Here is a 14,267-nt window from a genome sequence, read left to right on the forward strand (position 1 = left end):
CTTTGCAGGTGAATGGTGCCTCTGGGGCTGGCCAGGGGGTGCTGGTTGCCAGGAGCTGAGACAGACTTGAAGTAAGCAAGCAGGCAAGAGAGCCCAGCATGTCAGTCTGCCAGCCCTTGCTGTTGGGAATAGACAGACAAGTCCCAGGCCCCTGTGGGGCAGTGTGAGGAGGCACCTGTTATGTGCTGGCGTGGTTGCTCGAGAGCGAACAGGCAAGACTCCCACCGGTCTTTTCCAGGCTTTATTATCTGTACAAAAACATTTACAGTGCAGAGCATCTCAATCCCATGACTGCTCAGTCGCTAGCAGAATCTGGGAGTGGGCAGTCCTTAAACTTTCCCCAGAATGACCCCCATCCTTCTCCTCTCCTCTCTGCGCGTAAACCGACTGCGCAGAGAGGGCGTTGGCAAAGGGGGACTTGTCTCTGCCCCGCTTTGCTCAGGCTCGGTGTTGTGCCTCTCTCTAGCATCTTCTGATCCCTGAATCCCTTCCCCACTGGAGGCGGGGCTTCCCTCCTCGCCGGAGGAAGATCTGCCCTTCCACCTTTCACCTCTGAGCTGATGGCAGTTCCCTGACAGCACCTCTCTTTGGAGCAGGGGGGCAGCTCAGAGACCACAGGCTGCAGCAGCAGGTGGCCTGGAGGACTCCCAAGGAGAAGGGAAAGGAGAGGAGGCTGTGGGAACACTCCACAAGGGTGGGTCTTCGAAAAAGGGTGAGAGACTGCCAGTTCTGCAGGCAAGGGGTGATGTAACCTGAGCCCCACAGGGGTGCCGCAGAAAGAATATAGTTGGTCAAGGGAGCCGCAGACTCTGAAAGGTTGAAAACCTCTGGCATATGGTAATGGCCACATCCCTTTTGCCATTCTCATTGCTATCGTTTCATCACAGGTTCTCTTAGTTTTTTCTGATGGGCCAGATGACAGCATAGAAGTGCTCAAAACAACTGCCGACGGTCTTCGCAGGAAAGGTACATAGATGCTAGAAAACATTTCTACGTGGTGGTACCCGAGACATTGCGCTCATAAGCAGAGCCAGGAGCAGAAGAAAGGATGCACTGATGCTTTTGAGCCTGCCTTGCTTATTCCTCCTGCCCTTTATCTTCTGATAACCAAAATGCGCGACATTTTCATCCATACGGGAGGTATTCCGTAAAGGCCGACCGTCTTGCACAGACGGCCAGGACACAAACAGAACTTCCTGTGACTGACACTAACATTTCAAAAACACCACACAGTTGATGCCTGATCATTGTCCAGCTGGGTTGTCCAAAATTAAGAGAGAGCTAATATGTTCCCCAAGACTTTGGTGTTCGGAAAATTCAGTTACGAATTATCTGGAATCCTCAAAGCATGTTGACGTGGCTTTAGCTTAAGGGATCAGATGCAGTGGGGGTGTACACATGTGGGTCCTCAAAAAGAAAAAGGAAGAAATCAATCATCTGTCTTAAAAGTTTCCAAAATAAGAAGAATGAAGGCAGCTGCTGTAGAATAGGTGTCAGAGACAGGTGTCAGCTTCTAACAGAGATCGTATCCCTGGAGAAAGTTTTTCACTCGAAATATGCTGGAAATAAAGAATGTCATCTTTTCTTATACAGCTGTGTTTCATTTTAAATAATAAAAATAAAAATACACCTACCATCTGTTAAGCACAGAGCTGATTCTGGCAGTCCCCTTTCCTCCCAGAAGAAAGCTCAAAAATGAAATTTCACTTCTGCTTTGAATTCAGCTCAAGCATGAAGAAATTGATGTGGCCAGCCCAATTCCTGAGAAAAATATCCACACAGGAACACATACTGTAGGATCCATCCTGATTTTACTGATTTCAGACTTGTTTGGCCCAATTTGATGAAAGCCATCCATAGATTGATGTGTTAAATGAATTCTCTACAGTCGTTTTGCTTAAAGGGGAATGAAATCAAGTGGGACTTTCAAAATTAAATCTTATTATGCAACGCAATAAAAACTGCAAAAATATGAGTAAAACATATGGCTGAATATTATCATTAAAGTTTGTGTTCCAGTGAGGAATGAATAAAAGCCAGCTTTCTACAAATTTACCCATTAAGCGAAAAGTACACTTTTCCATATTATACCAACTGAGCAGAGATTGTGAGTTCTGTGATGTAATGCAGATATCAGCAAACTTCCCAGTTCTATTATGTATTTTGTGGTTTTATATCTTGATTTTATTCTGGGAACCACCCTGAGACCCACAAGTATAGGGCTGTGTATAAATTCAATCAATCAATCAGTCAATCAATCAATCAATCAATCAATCAAATCAATCACTTCCCAGAATGTGAATGTTTAAACATCCAAGACAAGCTGTTTAGGGATCATTAACTCTGTCTTTTCTTTTTAAAACTTCCTCCCATTTTTTTTTTTTTTAAGAAATCCAAAATATGAATTTTTACACTTCTACTTTAGAAAATCCAATAATTGGTTTTCACACCGTTTCCTTTTCAGGGCTGAATGCACTTTTAACGATAGGCCTGGGAAACTTTCAGGAATTCCATGAACTGCAGGAAATAGAGTTTGGTAGAGGATTTGAATATATGGAACCTTTGCTCATTGGAAACCCAGAACTCCCCAGCAGGTTATGGCGAGCACTTGTAAGTTTCTTCCGGGAAGGAGGAGGTGAAGGGATAGGACACTACCCTCGGTTCTCAATGGTGCCGATGGTAGCAATGACTGGCACCCATTATTTTGCAGGATACTGTCACCGAACGAGAATGCTGCAATGTTTGCTGCAAATGTTTTGGGGAAGATGGAATTCGGGGTGCGCCGGGAACTTCTGGAATAAAGGTAAAATGAGAGAAGAGTGGAGCCGTATGAGTGTACCGCAAGTGGGGCTGAAGTGTGGTTTGCTTATTTTTTTATTAGATTAGCCGTTCATCGACAGATCTTAGGTGATTCACAAGATAAAAATTGAAAAATGGCGCTGCCACAGTCAATATCGCTTGAAGGAGAACAGCCAGATGAAACACTGATTTCTTTCCTCTGCCAGCCTGTGAACAGTGATAGCATTGTAATACAGAATCAGGAGGCACCAGGAGTCACTCCAACATCTTGGTATAAATAAATATAAATATATGATGATGATGGAATAGGATGTCCCAATTTGCATCAGAGAAATGTTGGAGGGTATGTTATGGATCTCATCAGACTTCCTTTTTCAAGATTTCCTATTGAAGTTAAGACCCATAAGGTGACCTGCAGACCCATAAAGAGTCAACAACTTAAAATAAATGAAAAGGATATTAAGGTATTACTGTGAGCTCACAATTCTCAGTATAGTTTAACAGTTATCCCTCTTCACAGGGAGTTCTGTGAGGGAATAGCAACCTCCTAATAACTCTCAGTACCCTTAACAAACTACAGCTGCCAGAATGCTTTGGGGGGAAGGCATAGCTTTTTAGTTTTTATTATTATGTTTTAATAACAACAACAACAACAACAACAAGAGTAGTAGTAGTAGTTTGGATTTGATATCCTGCTTTATCACTACCCGAAGGAGTCTCAAAGTGGCTAACATTCTCCTTTCCCTTCCCCACAACAAACACTCTGTGAGGTGAGTGGGGCTTATTTATACCCCCCCACTCTGGGTAGCTCCCACCAGAATAATAATAATAAAAATAATAATAACAGTGATAAAACTTCAAACATTTAAAACTTCCCTAAACAGGCCTGCCTTCAGATGTGCTGGAGGTTGCCCAGAGTGGCTAGGGAAACCAAGGCAGATGGGCAGGATATAAATAATAAAATAACAATAAAATAACATAATAATAATAATAATAATAATAATAATAATAATAATAATAATTGCTTTAAATGTATGGTGAGAATGTGGCGTTTACAGGAATGAACTGATTGGATATATATATATATATATATATTCTCCAGTAGCACCTTAGAGACCAACTAAGTTTGTTCTTAGTATGAGCTTTCATGTGCATGCACACTTCTTCAGATAAGGTGCTACTGGACAATTTTTAAATTTTAAAAAATATATTTCTACTGCGTCAGACCAACACGGCCACCTGCCTGATTGGAAAAAGTAAGGGACAAGCAAGAAATTGATCCAAGTCAGTTTTCCATGGTTTCCTCACTTACTTCCATAAAGTCTGAACGCTTCGGACAAAAATTTATTAAATCTTTCAAACCTCAAGCGTGCAATAAGGATGCAACCTCCAGCTTCTTTGGTCATGAATCTTCTGTCAGTCCATGGGTCCCACGATTGTTCGGTTGTCAGTTTTCCTTGTTAACTTTTACCACTTGAATGGCTGAAAGATGATTCACTAATTATTTTTGCAGGGGTCTGTGGCGAACTCCCCTGCATTTCAAAGAGATGATTCAAAGAGAGTAAAGAAGGAAGGATTGCCACACACGCTGAGTTGTGTTGAAAACATATACCAATTTGATTGTTTAGTAACGTTTAATAAACTTCAAAAAGACTGGTGTACAGGAGGCAAGATACCCTTGACTCATACCCTCCAACATTTCTGTGTTGATAATAAGGTAAAGGTAAAGGTACCCCTGCCCGTACGGGCCCGTCTTGACAGACTCTGGGGTTGTGCGCCCATCTCACTCAAGAGGCCGGGGGCCAGCGCTGTCTGGAGACACTTCCGGGTCACGTGGCCAGCGTGACAAAGCTGCATCTGGCGAGCCAGCGCAGCACATGGAAACGCCGTTTACCTTCCCGCTGGTAAGCGGTCCCTATTTATCTACTTGCACACGGGGGTGCTTTCGAACTGCTAGGTTGGCAGGCGCTGGGACCGAGCAGCGGGAGCGCACCCCGCCGCGGGGATTCGAACCGCCGACCTTTCGATCGGCAAGCCCTAGGCGCTGAGGCTTTTACCCACAGCGCCACCCGCGTCCCCTGTGTTGATAATAGGGATGTCCTATTCCATAATATATTTTTTTTACTATTTATACCACACCCATCTGATTGGGTTGCCCCAACCACTCTGGGAGGCTTCTAACATATATAAAAACATAGTAACACATGAAACATCAAAAAACTTCCCTATACAGGGCCGCCGTCAGATGGCTCGGGGGTCGCATAACTCCATACCCTCCAACATTTCTCCGTTGAAAATAGGGATGGCCTAAGGAAAAGCAGGACATTGCAGGATCAAATCAGAAACTGGGATGGCGTCTGTAAATCCAGGACTGTCCCTGGGAAATAGGGACACTTGGAGGGTGTGTTGACCTACTGCTGACACAAGCAGTGGCGTAGCATGGGGGGTGCAGGGGGGGCGGCCACACCGGGCGCAACATCTGGGGGGGGCGCTCGCACTCGCAGCTCTCTGCCCCTACTAAAATCCATGGGTTAGGGGGCGCAAATTACTTGCCTTGCCCCGGGTGCTGACAACCCACGCTACGCCACTGGACACAAGTGCTAAAAAAGGAAACCCAAATATTATATAAGTAGGGAGCAAGAGTAGTGTATGGCTTAGTTGAGTTATACATTTCAGGTGGTATTGTAACACTTTAAATACACCCTTTGCCCTCACACAGAGCTGCAGTTCCTAGGAAGGTGTAATGGTTATCCCACATCCCAGGGAATTCTGAGAATGGTAGTTCTGTGCCTGCAACACTTCTCCAATGAAAATAGGGATATCCTATATAATAATGATAATAATGATAATAATGATAATAATGATAATAATGATAATAATAATAATAATAATAATAATACCCATCTGACTGGGTTGCCCCAGCTAGTCTGACTGGCGTCCAACATATATAAAAACACAGTAAAACATTAAACATTTTTAAAAATTCCCTATACAGGGCTGCCTTCAGATGTATTCTATATTTACTGGTCTGGCCCACTATTGTTTTGATTGGCCAACAGACTCGGAAAAGAGGAGAGAGAACAGTTTCCTCTGCTTGTAGCATCCAATAATAATAATAATAATAATAATAATAATAATAATAATAATTATTATTATTATTATTATTATTTACCCCTGCCCATCTGGCTGGGTTTCCCCAGCCACTCTGGGCGGCTCCCAACAGAATATTAAAAACACAAGAAAACACCAAACATTTACAATTTCCCTAAACAGGGCTTCCTTCAGATATCATCTAAAGGTTCTATAGTTACTTAGCCCCTTGACTCGGGGTACGGATCACTCCATACCTGCCAACATTTCTCCAGTGAAATTAGGGATGTCCTAAGGAAAAGCGGGACTTTCTGGGATCAAATCAGAAACCGGGACGGCATCTGTAAATCCGGGACTGTCCCTGAAAAACAGCCGTTCCCAGAATTCTTTGGAGGAAGTCCTGACTGTTTAAAGTGGTATGTTACTGCTTTAAGTGTACAGTGCAGATGGGCCCAGGCAGCAAATGATGTGAGCTGTATACTCTTGTCTGTAAAACACAGACCTAGGAGTGGGGTTGGACGCCAGTCCCTATGGATGATGAACTAAACTCCTGATATTCCCCTTAAAGAAGCCCCTGGAGGAGAAGGTGGTTGCAGGCAGTTGACTTCTTGCTTAATTCCCTAAAAATTCCCCCTTCCTGATACCCAAGTGTCAGTGAGGACAGCTTTCCTAGGATGAAGAACCTGTGTTTGAGGGTCTGGTAAAATGCTTTCAGCTGGCGCCAAAGGCGGGGCGAGGGCTGCTAAAAAGCTTTCCGTTTGGCAGACAGAGCTACCTGTATTTGTTTAATTGGTTTCATCTTAGTTTTTAATGATGCTGGTTTTACATAGCTTTGTTTTTAAAAGGGTTTCCTGGGTTTCAGCCATGTTTAATCTACAGTTTTATTTGTTCCCCGCTTGGAGAGCATTTTGATGAAGCGGTTTGTAGATTTTTCCAAATGACGAAACCAAAGAAGTCCGCAACATAGGAAAATAGCATATTCTCAGTAAAAATAAAAAAGTAAAGGACCCCAGGACGGTTAAGTCCAGTCAAAGGTGACTGTGGGGTTGCGGCGCTCATCTCGCTTTCAGGCCAAGGGAACCGCCGTTTGTCCGCAGACAGCTTCCGGGGCATGTGGCCAGCATGACTAAGCCGCTTCTGGCGAATCAGAGCAGTGCGCGGAAAATAGTAAAGAATAAAAAGAGGTCACCTCAGGACTTTGAAATAAGTGCAAAGAAGCTCTGTTATTTGTAAGAAGCAGCATTTTTTAATTAAATGTGACTCTCCGAACTGCTGTTTTTCAGGGACGTGAGGGCTATCGAGGGCACCCTGGTCACCCGGGTGAGGAAGGAGGGCCGGTAAGTAAACACATAGTTCTGTGGGACAGAAGTAATGCCCTGCTCGCTTAGATGAGAGTGGCCTGGTTCTGTTCCTGGGAATCTGCATAAAGTACAACTTTTTAAAGCATTCCAAACGCAGAAGATTTATTTATTTATTCATCCATCAGCCCATATAAAAATTTATAGCCCACCCTGCTGTCTCGAGAGAGTGGGACCTCCAGGCTAGCTTTCTCATACACACAAATAACAATCTCAGTTCTCTTAGTCCTGCTCGATTTGAGGGCAAAATGAGACCAGCCATGCCTAAGACGAGAAAAGAGGAGGGTGCCAGTAGAGGTAAAAAGGCAAAGGCAAAGGATCCCTGGATGGTTAAGTCCAGTCAAAGGTGATTTGGGGGTTGCAGCGCTCACCTCACTTTTCAGGCTGAGGGAGCAAGCGTTGGTCCGCAGACAGCTTTCTGGGTCATGTGGCCAGCAGGACTAAAGTGCTTCTGGTGCAACGGGACACCGTGATGGAAGCTAGAGTGCACGGAAATGCCATTTACATTCCCGCCACAGCAGTACCTATTTATCTACTTGCGCTGGTATGCTTTGGAAGTGTTAGGTTGGCAGAAGCCCTAAATCAGTGGTGCCCAAACTTTTTTCAAAGAGGGCCCGATTTGATGAAGTGAAGGGCCGACCAAAGCTATGTGCTCACTGGCATTAGAATGCTGATTGGCTATTGTGGGAGGAAAAAGAATTCTCTTCCTATATCACTATATTATATTCCTACTACTGCTGCTGCTATTTAGTGACTGAGGAGAAATATAAATATAATATAAATATAAATAATACGTTATTATTATTATTATTATTAAATTTGATTCAGTACACATTTAAAGCTGAACATGTTAAATTCACACTTTCCCAAACCATATATGCTATTGTTTGAAATGTATACGTTTCCGAATTTTGCAACGCATTCTTTACAAAAATTCATACGGTCAGGAAAACCATGCATGAAAGTTAATGTGCTGAAAATAACATGCACAAATGTGTTACATTAGGAAACTTGGTTGCTGAAACGTGCACATTGGTCACAACTGCGTATAAAAATGTGTTTGGCAAGATAGATTCCGTGGGGATTTCCCTCCCCCCCCCCCCAAATTATGAGATATGTGAAGAATTGCACTCACCATTGGAAAAACAAGAAACTGAGAATACAGAATTTGACGGACCCTTCCATCTCTATTATTATTATTATTATTATTAGTAGTAGTAGTAGTAGTAGCAGAAGCAGTGAAACAAGGATCTACAACAAAATGTTGCAGAGTGAAGTTCGAATGTTCAAGGGCCCAAACTACTAGTCCAGCCCTTCCCTTCCCTTGAAACTCAATGCCATGGCTACTACCCCCTGGTTTTTCCATTTCCCCCATGCTTCTCAGCTGCCGGGCAGTATCCCATAACCCACTAAGTGTACACAGTCCCCTCTGGACTACTTTGCTTATACAAGCGTGACCGGAAAGTTTGATGAATGGTCACAAAAATCGGACAGCGAGAAATATTCAAACATACAATCGGCATTGGAAACCCACAAAATGCTCACAATTGTGTCTGGAGATGAAGCTGTAACTCAAAAGACAGCGTATGATTGGTTTAAGCATTTCTGTGAAGGGCGGCAAACCATTGAAGATGACCCTCGTTCTGGCAGATCATCAATGAGTAGAATGGCGGCAAATGCCAACAGAGTTAATGAGTTATTGATGCGGGATCGGCATTTGTCTGTCCGAATGATGGCAGAAGAATCGCATATTCCATGTGAAATCATTACTGGGGTTCCTGAGGTGTCCCATCCTCCATATTCTCCCAATCTGGCCTCAAGGGATTTCTTTCTTTTTCCAAAACTGAAATCTGCACTGAAAGGGCACAGATTTTCCAACATTTCACACGCCCAAGCTGCTGTGACGAGGGAACTGAAAGAGGACTTCTCCAGAAGTTTCCAACAGTTCTATGAACATTGTCAATGGTGCATTGTGTCAGGAGTTCAGCAGGAATTCTAACACATTGTATCAGAAGGCCTGTAAGGTATGTATGTTCAAATATTTCTTGCTGTCCGATTTCTGTGGCGATTCACCGAACTTTCCAGTCACACCTTATATATTTTTTAACTTCTGCAAACTTTGGAGATCCCTTGTACTTGCTGACACCTCCCTCTTGTGCATCGGTACTGCTGCTTTGGCTACATCAAGAATGCAGAATCAGTTCAGTATTCACAGAGAGAGCAAACGGTTTGAGTTATGTGAAGACCTCACGCTGTGACCCGATGGCTTTTAATTTATTATTGTTAAGGCTGACACCCCCTAACTCAGTAAAAGTCGGCCATAGCCATGTGGCAAGCGGGCAGGCTAGCAGATATCAAACACTCTGGTTACAGGTCCTCCAGAGACAGTCAGCCTTATGCACTGGTTCATGTGGGAAGTGTGGCTTTTACCAATCTCTCTTTCTTCATTAGGGAGATCGTGGTCTAATGGGTATCGCTGGCAAACGAGGAGAAAGAGGCTGCGCTGGGGCAAGAGGCCTAAAGGCAAGTGAATGGTCTTGAAGTATATTTTTCCTCAGGGTGCATCCAGATCACTATTCTTGCCACAATTTATTTCTTTTTCTCTTTTTTTGTCCATCTGTGGATTTTCGTGTGGCTCCATCATATATCTTTGAGAATCTGGGGCTCACATTCCTCCCCTAGAGGAATGCAGAATATGTGCCTTTCCACCTCTAAAGCCCTTAATTTATCTGGATGAATTAATTTCCATGGATATATCCCTTAGACTGAGTAGCCAATGTGGTACCCTCCCAAAGCTCACCAGCCCTGGTTGTCATGGCCACTGGTCAGGGATGTTGATGGTAGGAGTCCAGCAGCATCAGCAGGGGACCACATTGGCGACCCCTGTTCCACTAAAACCAATGTGCAAACTAAACTGATAGTGAGTCTTGGTGAATGGGTGCAAATTCATTATAAAAGTTCTGTCTGGTATAGCTGTTTACCTCTTGTCTGAGGTATGAGTTGTTAGTAAAGATTGTCATGGACATTCTACTCAGTAGGGATCCAGAGTAGATTCCAATATATAGTTAGCAGAGTGAAAACTTAAACAAATTGCAGGATTCCCAAAAAATAGACCAGAGGCAATTAATATTTCATCCAGCAGAGCTTTACTGCAGCAACAACAACAACAATTATAATAATTATAATTTATTTATAGCCCAGCCATCTGGCTGAGTTTCCCTAGCCACTCTGGGCAGCTTCCAATCAAGTGTTAAAAACAATACAGCATCAAGTATTTAAAACTTCCCTAAGTTTTTAATTTAAGTTTTTGAAGGCAAATGAGCATAATTCGTCACAAATCCAATACATCCACGATTGGCACTGTCCATAAGAAATCCAGTTGTGGCAGACTTAACTTAAACTTACAATAACTTATAAGAAGTCTAAAACTTAACGCTAAGCATACTGAGTACAGAACACCACACCAGAAGGAAGAGAAATAGAGAAATAGAGAATAGAGAAATAGAAAGCAAAACCCAGGCTCCTTTTGGACTTATTATTGTCAGCATGACGTTGACAGAAAAGATAAGAGAACCAGTTTAAGCCAGCTGTTCTCAGCTTCCCAGAAGGACTAACCCAAACATCATGAACCTTCTGCTTGTTTCTTTCACGCAGAGAAGCTTCCAGAACCCTCTTGAATTAATTAGAATAGGAAAGATCTCTACACATCAGATCAATACTTTCTGCACCAAGAAATGCAAACTGATAAAGATCCACTAAATACAAACTCGATATGTAGTGTAGAACAGGCCACCCATACGAATGCCAGAAGAGTAATCTAGATGCTGTATTTTTGGCTTTATTGGTTTCCCTCACACTTTCCATGGATATAAAAAGGGTCCTCCACTCTGCGTCTGTTGCAGGAACAAAGCATTGCCCCATAGGGAAGTTTGATGTTTTATTATGCTTTTATATTTGTTGAAAGGCATCCCGAGTGGCTGGGACAACCCAGTCAGATGGGCAAGATATTACAGTGGTACCTCGGGTTAAGAACTTAATTCGTTCCGGAGGTCTGTTCTTAACCTGAAACTGTTCTTAACCTGAGGTACCACTTTAGCTAATGGGGCCTCCCGCTGCAGCAACCGCACAATTTCTGTTCTCATCCTGAAGCAAAGTTCTTAACCCGAGGTACTATTTCTGGGTTAGCGGAGTCTGTAACCTGTAGCGTCTGTAACCTGAACTGTCATGAATCTTATTTTTGAATATTCTGGTTTCTAGTATTATTAGTTTGGAGGGGGGGAGGGACACCTTTATATTTGGATTCTGCTGAGAATTTATGTGTTCTTTCTGTAGCTCACTTGCAGTGTGTCTCTTTTGCATTTCAGGGACCAAGAGGATACCGAGGAAATAAGGTATGTACGCTTTTAAAATAGGGAAACAAAGATTTCTCTTCTGATAATGCTCACCGGTGTTTCGCTTTGGCCTCTTTCCCATAAGTGCTTACAAAATCCTCACATAAGAAAGCCATTTCCGAGCTTGGGAGGAGAGGGGGTTGCGGGCTACCCCCTCCCACACATGCGGGGGCTGGCCTTTTGCCCCCGCGAGAACAGGGAATCCTTGGGCATGCCTTCGCCCCTGCCTGCCAATCTGCGGGCTGGGGAGGTGGGGCCTAGCCTACTTAAGGCCAGGCACGCCCGGGGACCGCCCTCTTTCCCCTTTCCAGCTGAGCAGTTTTCCCATCCCACCCACCCTTTAGGCTTAGCTAGCTATGACCTAGCTATGGACTCCGGTTGGTCGCCGCAAGGGGCCTGGTAGGAATTTTTCCAATTTGGCGCACTTCTAGCCTTTTGGTTTTTTGCCTACCTCGTAGCAAATGTCACAACCTCCGTGGTATTGGCGGTCAGGCATTGGCAGGGGTTAATTGTTATGCAAATGAATGGGGGGAAGGAAGCGCCATCACCTTCCCCCAATGAAAAGGGTAGTCCGGTAGAGGACTCCGGGGGGCGTTGCCTTGTCCAAAACCTAGGGAGGTAAGGGCCTCCGGCACGCCCCCGAGCGGTGACACCCATGGGATCCTAGTTGGCGTACTTCAACAGGACTCCCACGGCTTGTGGATAACCCTTCCCGGTCTCCATGCCGGGTAGTCGATAGGAGCCAATGCCTAAGGCCAATACCTTTCAATTCTGTAATCAATAAAGTTGTGGCCTTTTTATGCCCATTAACCTTAAATAATGTGTCCAGTGTCTTCATTTCACATGGGGGAGGGGACTTGCCACGCAAGTGGGGTTTTGTATAACAACAAGTGGTGCATCTGGGATCTCTTCAAGCAAAGTGAGGAAGCCTCAGCTGTTTTTGGAGAAGGGAGTGGCAGGGCTGCCTCTGACCATAAACGTACGAGGTGCCTGAGGCCAGTCTCGCTCATGCCTATGTTTCCTATAATTTCTTCAGAGCGAAACAGCACAGTTTGACTTCCTGGAGTGACTCCAGAGCTCTGCAACATCTTCTGTCCTATTGCTCTGAAGACCTTCTAGGAAGTGTAGTCATTGATAGAGGGAACGTGCTGGGCCTAGAGGGGCTGTAATGTGTTTGTAGTAAGAGGTGGGTGGAGCAGTCAAGAGAGACAGCAGGGCTGTAATGGCCTGGGAATCGGATTCGGATGCTGAATCTGATGAATCCCAGCCTGCACAGGATTCTCCGCCTCCAGAACCAGCTGAGCCGGGGCTGGGGCATGAGCCTGAAGGGTCCTCACCTGTGCTGGATCCTCAGGTGCAGGCACCAGCTGAGTCTGCTCTGGCTCCTGAGGGGATGGAGGACCCATTGCCTGCAGGTGCTCCACTCTCAGCCCCATCAGAGGAAGCTGAGGTTGCCTCTGGGTCTGGTAACCCTCCAGCCTCTCCTGAGCTGCAGAGGCTCAAGGCAGAGAGACGGAGGGAACTAAGTTCCCGCAGGAGGAGTGCTCGCCTCCAGGCCAAGAGAGGCGAGTCACCTGAGGATCAGGGCCGCCCTATGTCTCAGGGGAGATAAAAGCTAGCCAGCCCCAGTGCCAGGTTGCGGGAGCAACATCGTTGGTTGTCAGTTCCAGCCTGATCCCTGAGCTGCTTCCCTGCTGGAGCTCCTGAACTCACCCGACGCCCTGCCCTGCACCCAGCTTCGACTTCTATGGACTGCCTTCATTTTGCACCATCAACCTCGGACTGGACTCAGACCTCGCCTCTCAGTTAGCCTCTGGGACCAGCACAAGGGCAGAGATCTGAGCATCCTAATTCCTGGTAGCACACCTTGTTTGGGGATATGGCTTGAATAATAAAAAAGATAGATGTGAGCTCTAGATGTTTTGGACTCCTACTTCCATGAGCCCTAGATAGTATGACCACCCCAAGAGCCAAGGATGATGTACGTCGTGGTGCAAAATATCTGGAGGGTACCAGGTTCAGGAAGGTTGTTAGATACTATTAAATACTGTTTTCCATCAGTTTTACAGGTGGCCTGAGATGGTTTTGGAAACACTATACCAAATGAGCAATGGGTACATTGTATAACCACCTATGGAACACTCTCTTTGTTTTATATATTTTATTTTTGATTTATTAAATCTTCATCTGAGGATTGCAAGGCAGTTTAGAGTGTAAAAACAGAAATGCGCATAACATAACAATAACAAATGAAACAATAACACCCTACTGTTTATTGCAGCAGAAATGTCTCAGAAATTTTATTTACAGGGGTAAATAATGGTGAGCATGTTTTCAAATGGTTTCAACAGGGTGAAAATGGTGACAGTGGACTTGACGGGATCGATGGACAAGAGGTAACATTTGACAGACCATTTGATGGTGGATTTTTGGGGGGGTACAGTCTGCTTTCCTGGATGGTTCAAAGAAGTGTACCGCTTTTAAAAGGACTGCAAAAGTCAAACAATCGTTAAAAATCAATAATACTGAAATCTTGTGGGTGTTTCAAAATGGTTTAAAGAGGACAGCAGACCCATAAACATTCCCCAGATGTTTGCATTCCCTGTCTTTGCAGGGCTTTTACTGTGGG

The 14,267-nt window shown here is 44.5% G+C and overlaps 1 protein-coding gene across 2 annotated transcripts in view; it reads left to right on the top strand.

The window, feature by feature from the left end:
* Positions 1-14,267, top strand: part of LOC307199408 (collagen alpha-4(VI) chain-like) — a 94,793-nt gene that overhangs the window by 34,801 nt on the left and 45,725 nt on the right. For both annotated transcript variants that reach the window (XM_079947142.1, XM_079947141.1), the window contains 7 exons: positions 888-966; positions 2,465-2,610; positions 2,711-2,803; positions 7,173-7,226; positions 9,699-9,770; positions 11,612-11,638; positions 13,990-14,034. In XM_079947142.1, the coding sequence (XP_079803268.1) occupies positions 888-966; positions 2,465-2,610; positions 2,711-2,803; positions 7,173-7,226; positions 9,699-9,770; positions 11,612-11,638; positions 13,990-14,034 (516 nt within the window). The remainder of the gene's footprint in view (positions 1-887; positions 967-2,464; positions 2,611-2,710; positions 2,804-7,172; positions 7,227-9,698; positions 9,771-11,611; positions 11,639-13,989; positions 14,035-14,267) is intronic.

The sequence above is a fragment of the Podarcis cretensis genome (genome assembly GCF_951804945.1).
Source record: "Podarcis cretensis genome assembly, chromosome: 12".
Classification (NCBI taxonomy): domain Eukaryota; kingdom Metazoa; phylum Chordata; class Lepidosauria; order Squamata; family Lacertidae; genus Podarcis; species Podarcis cretensis.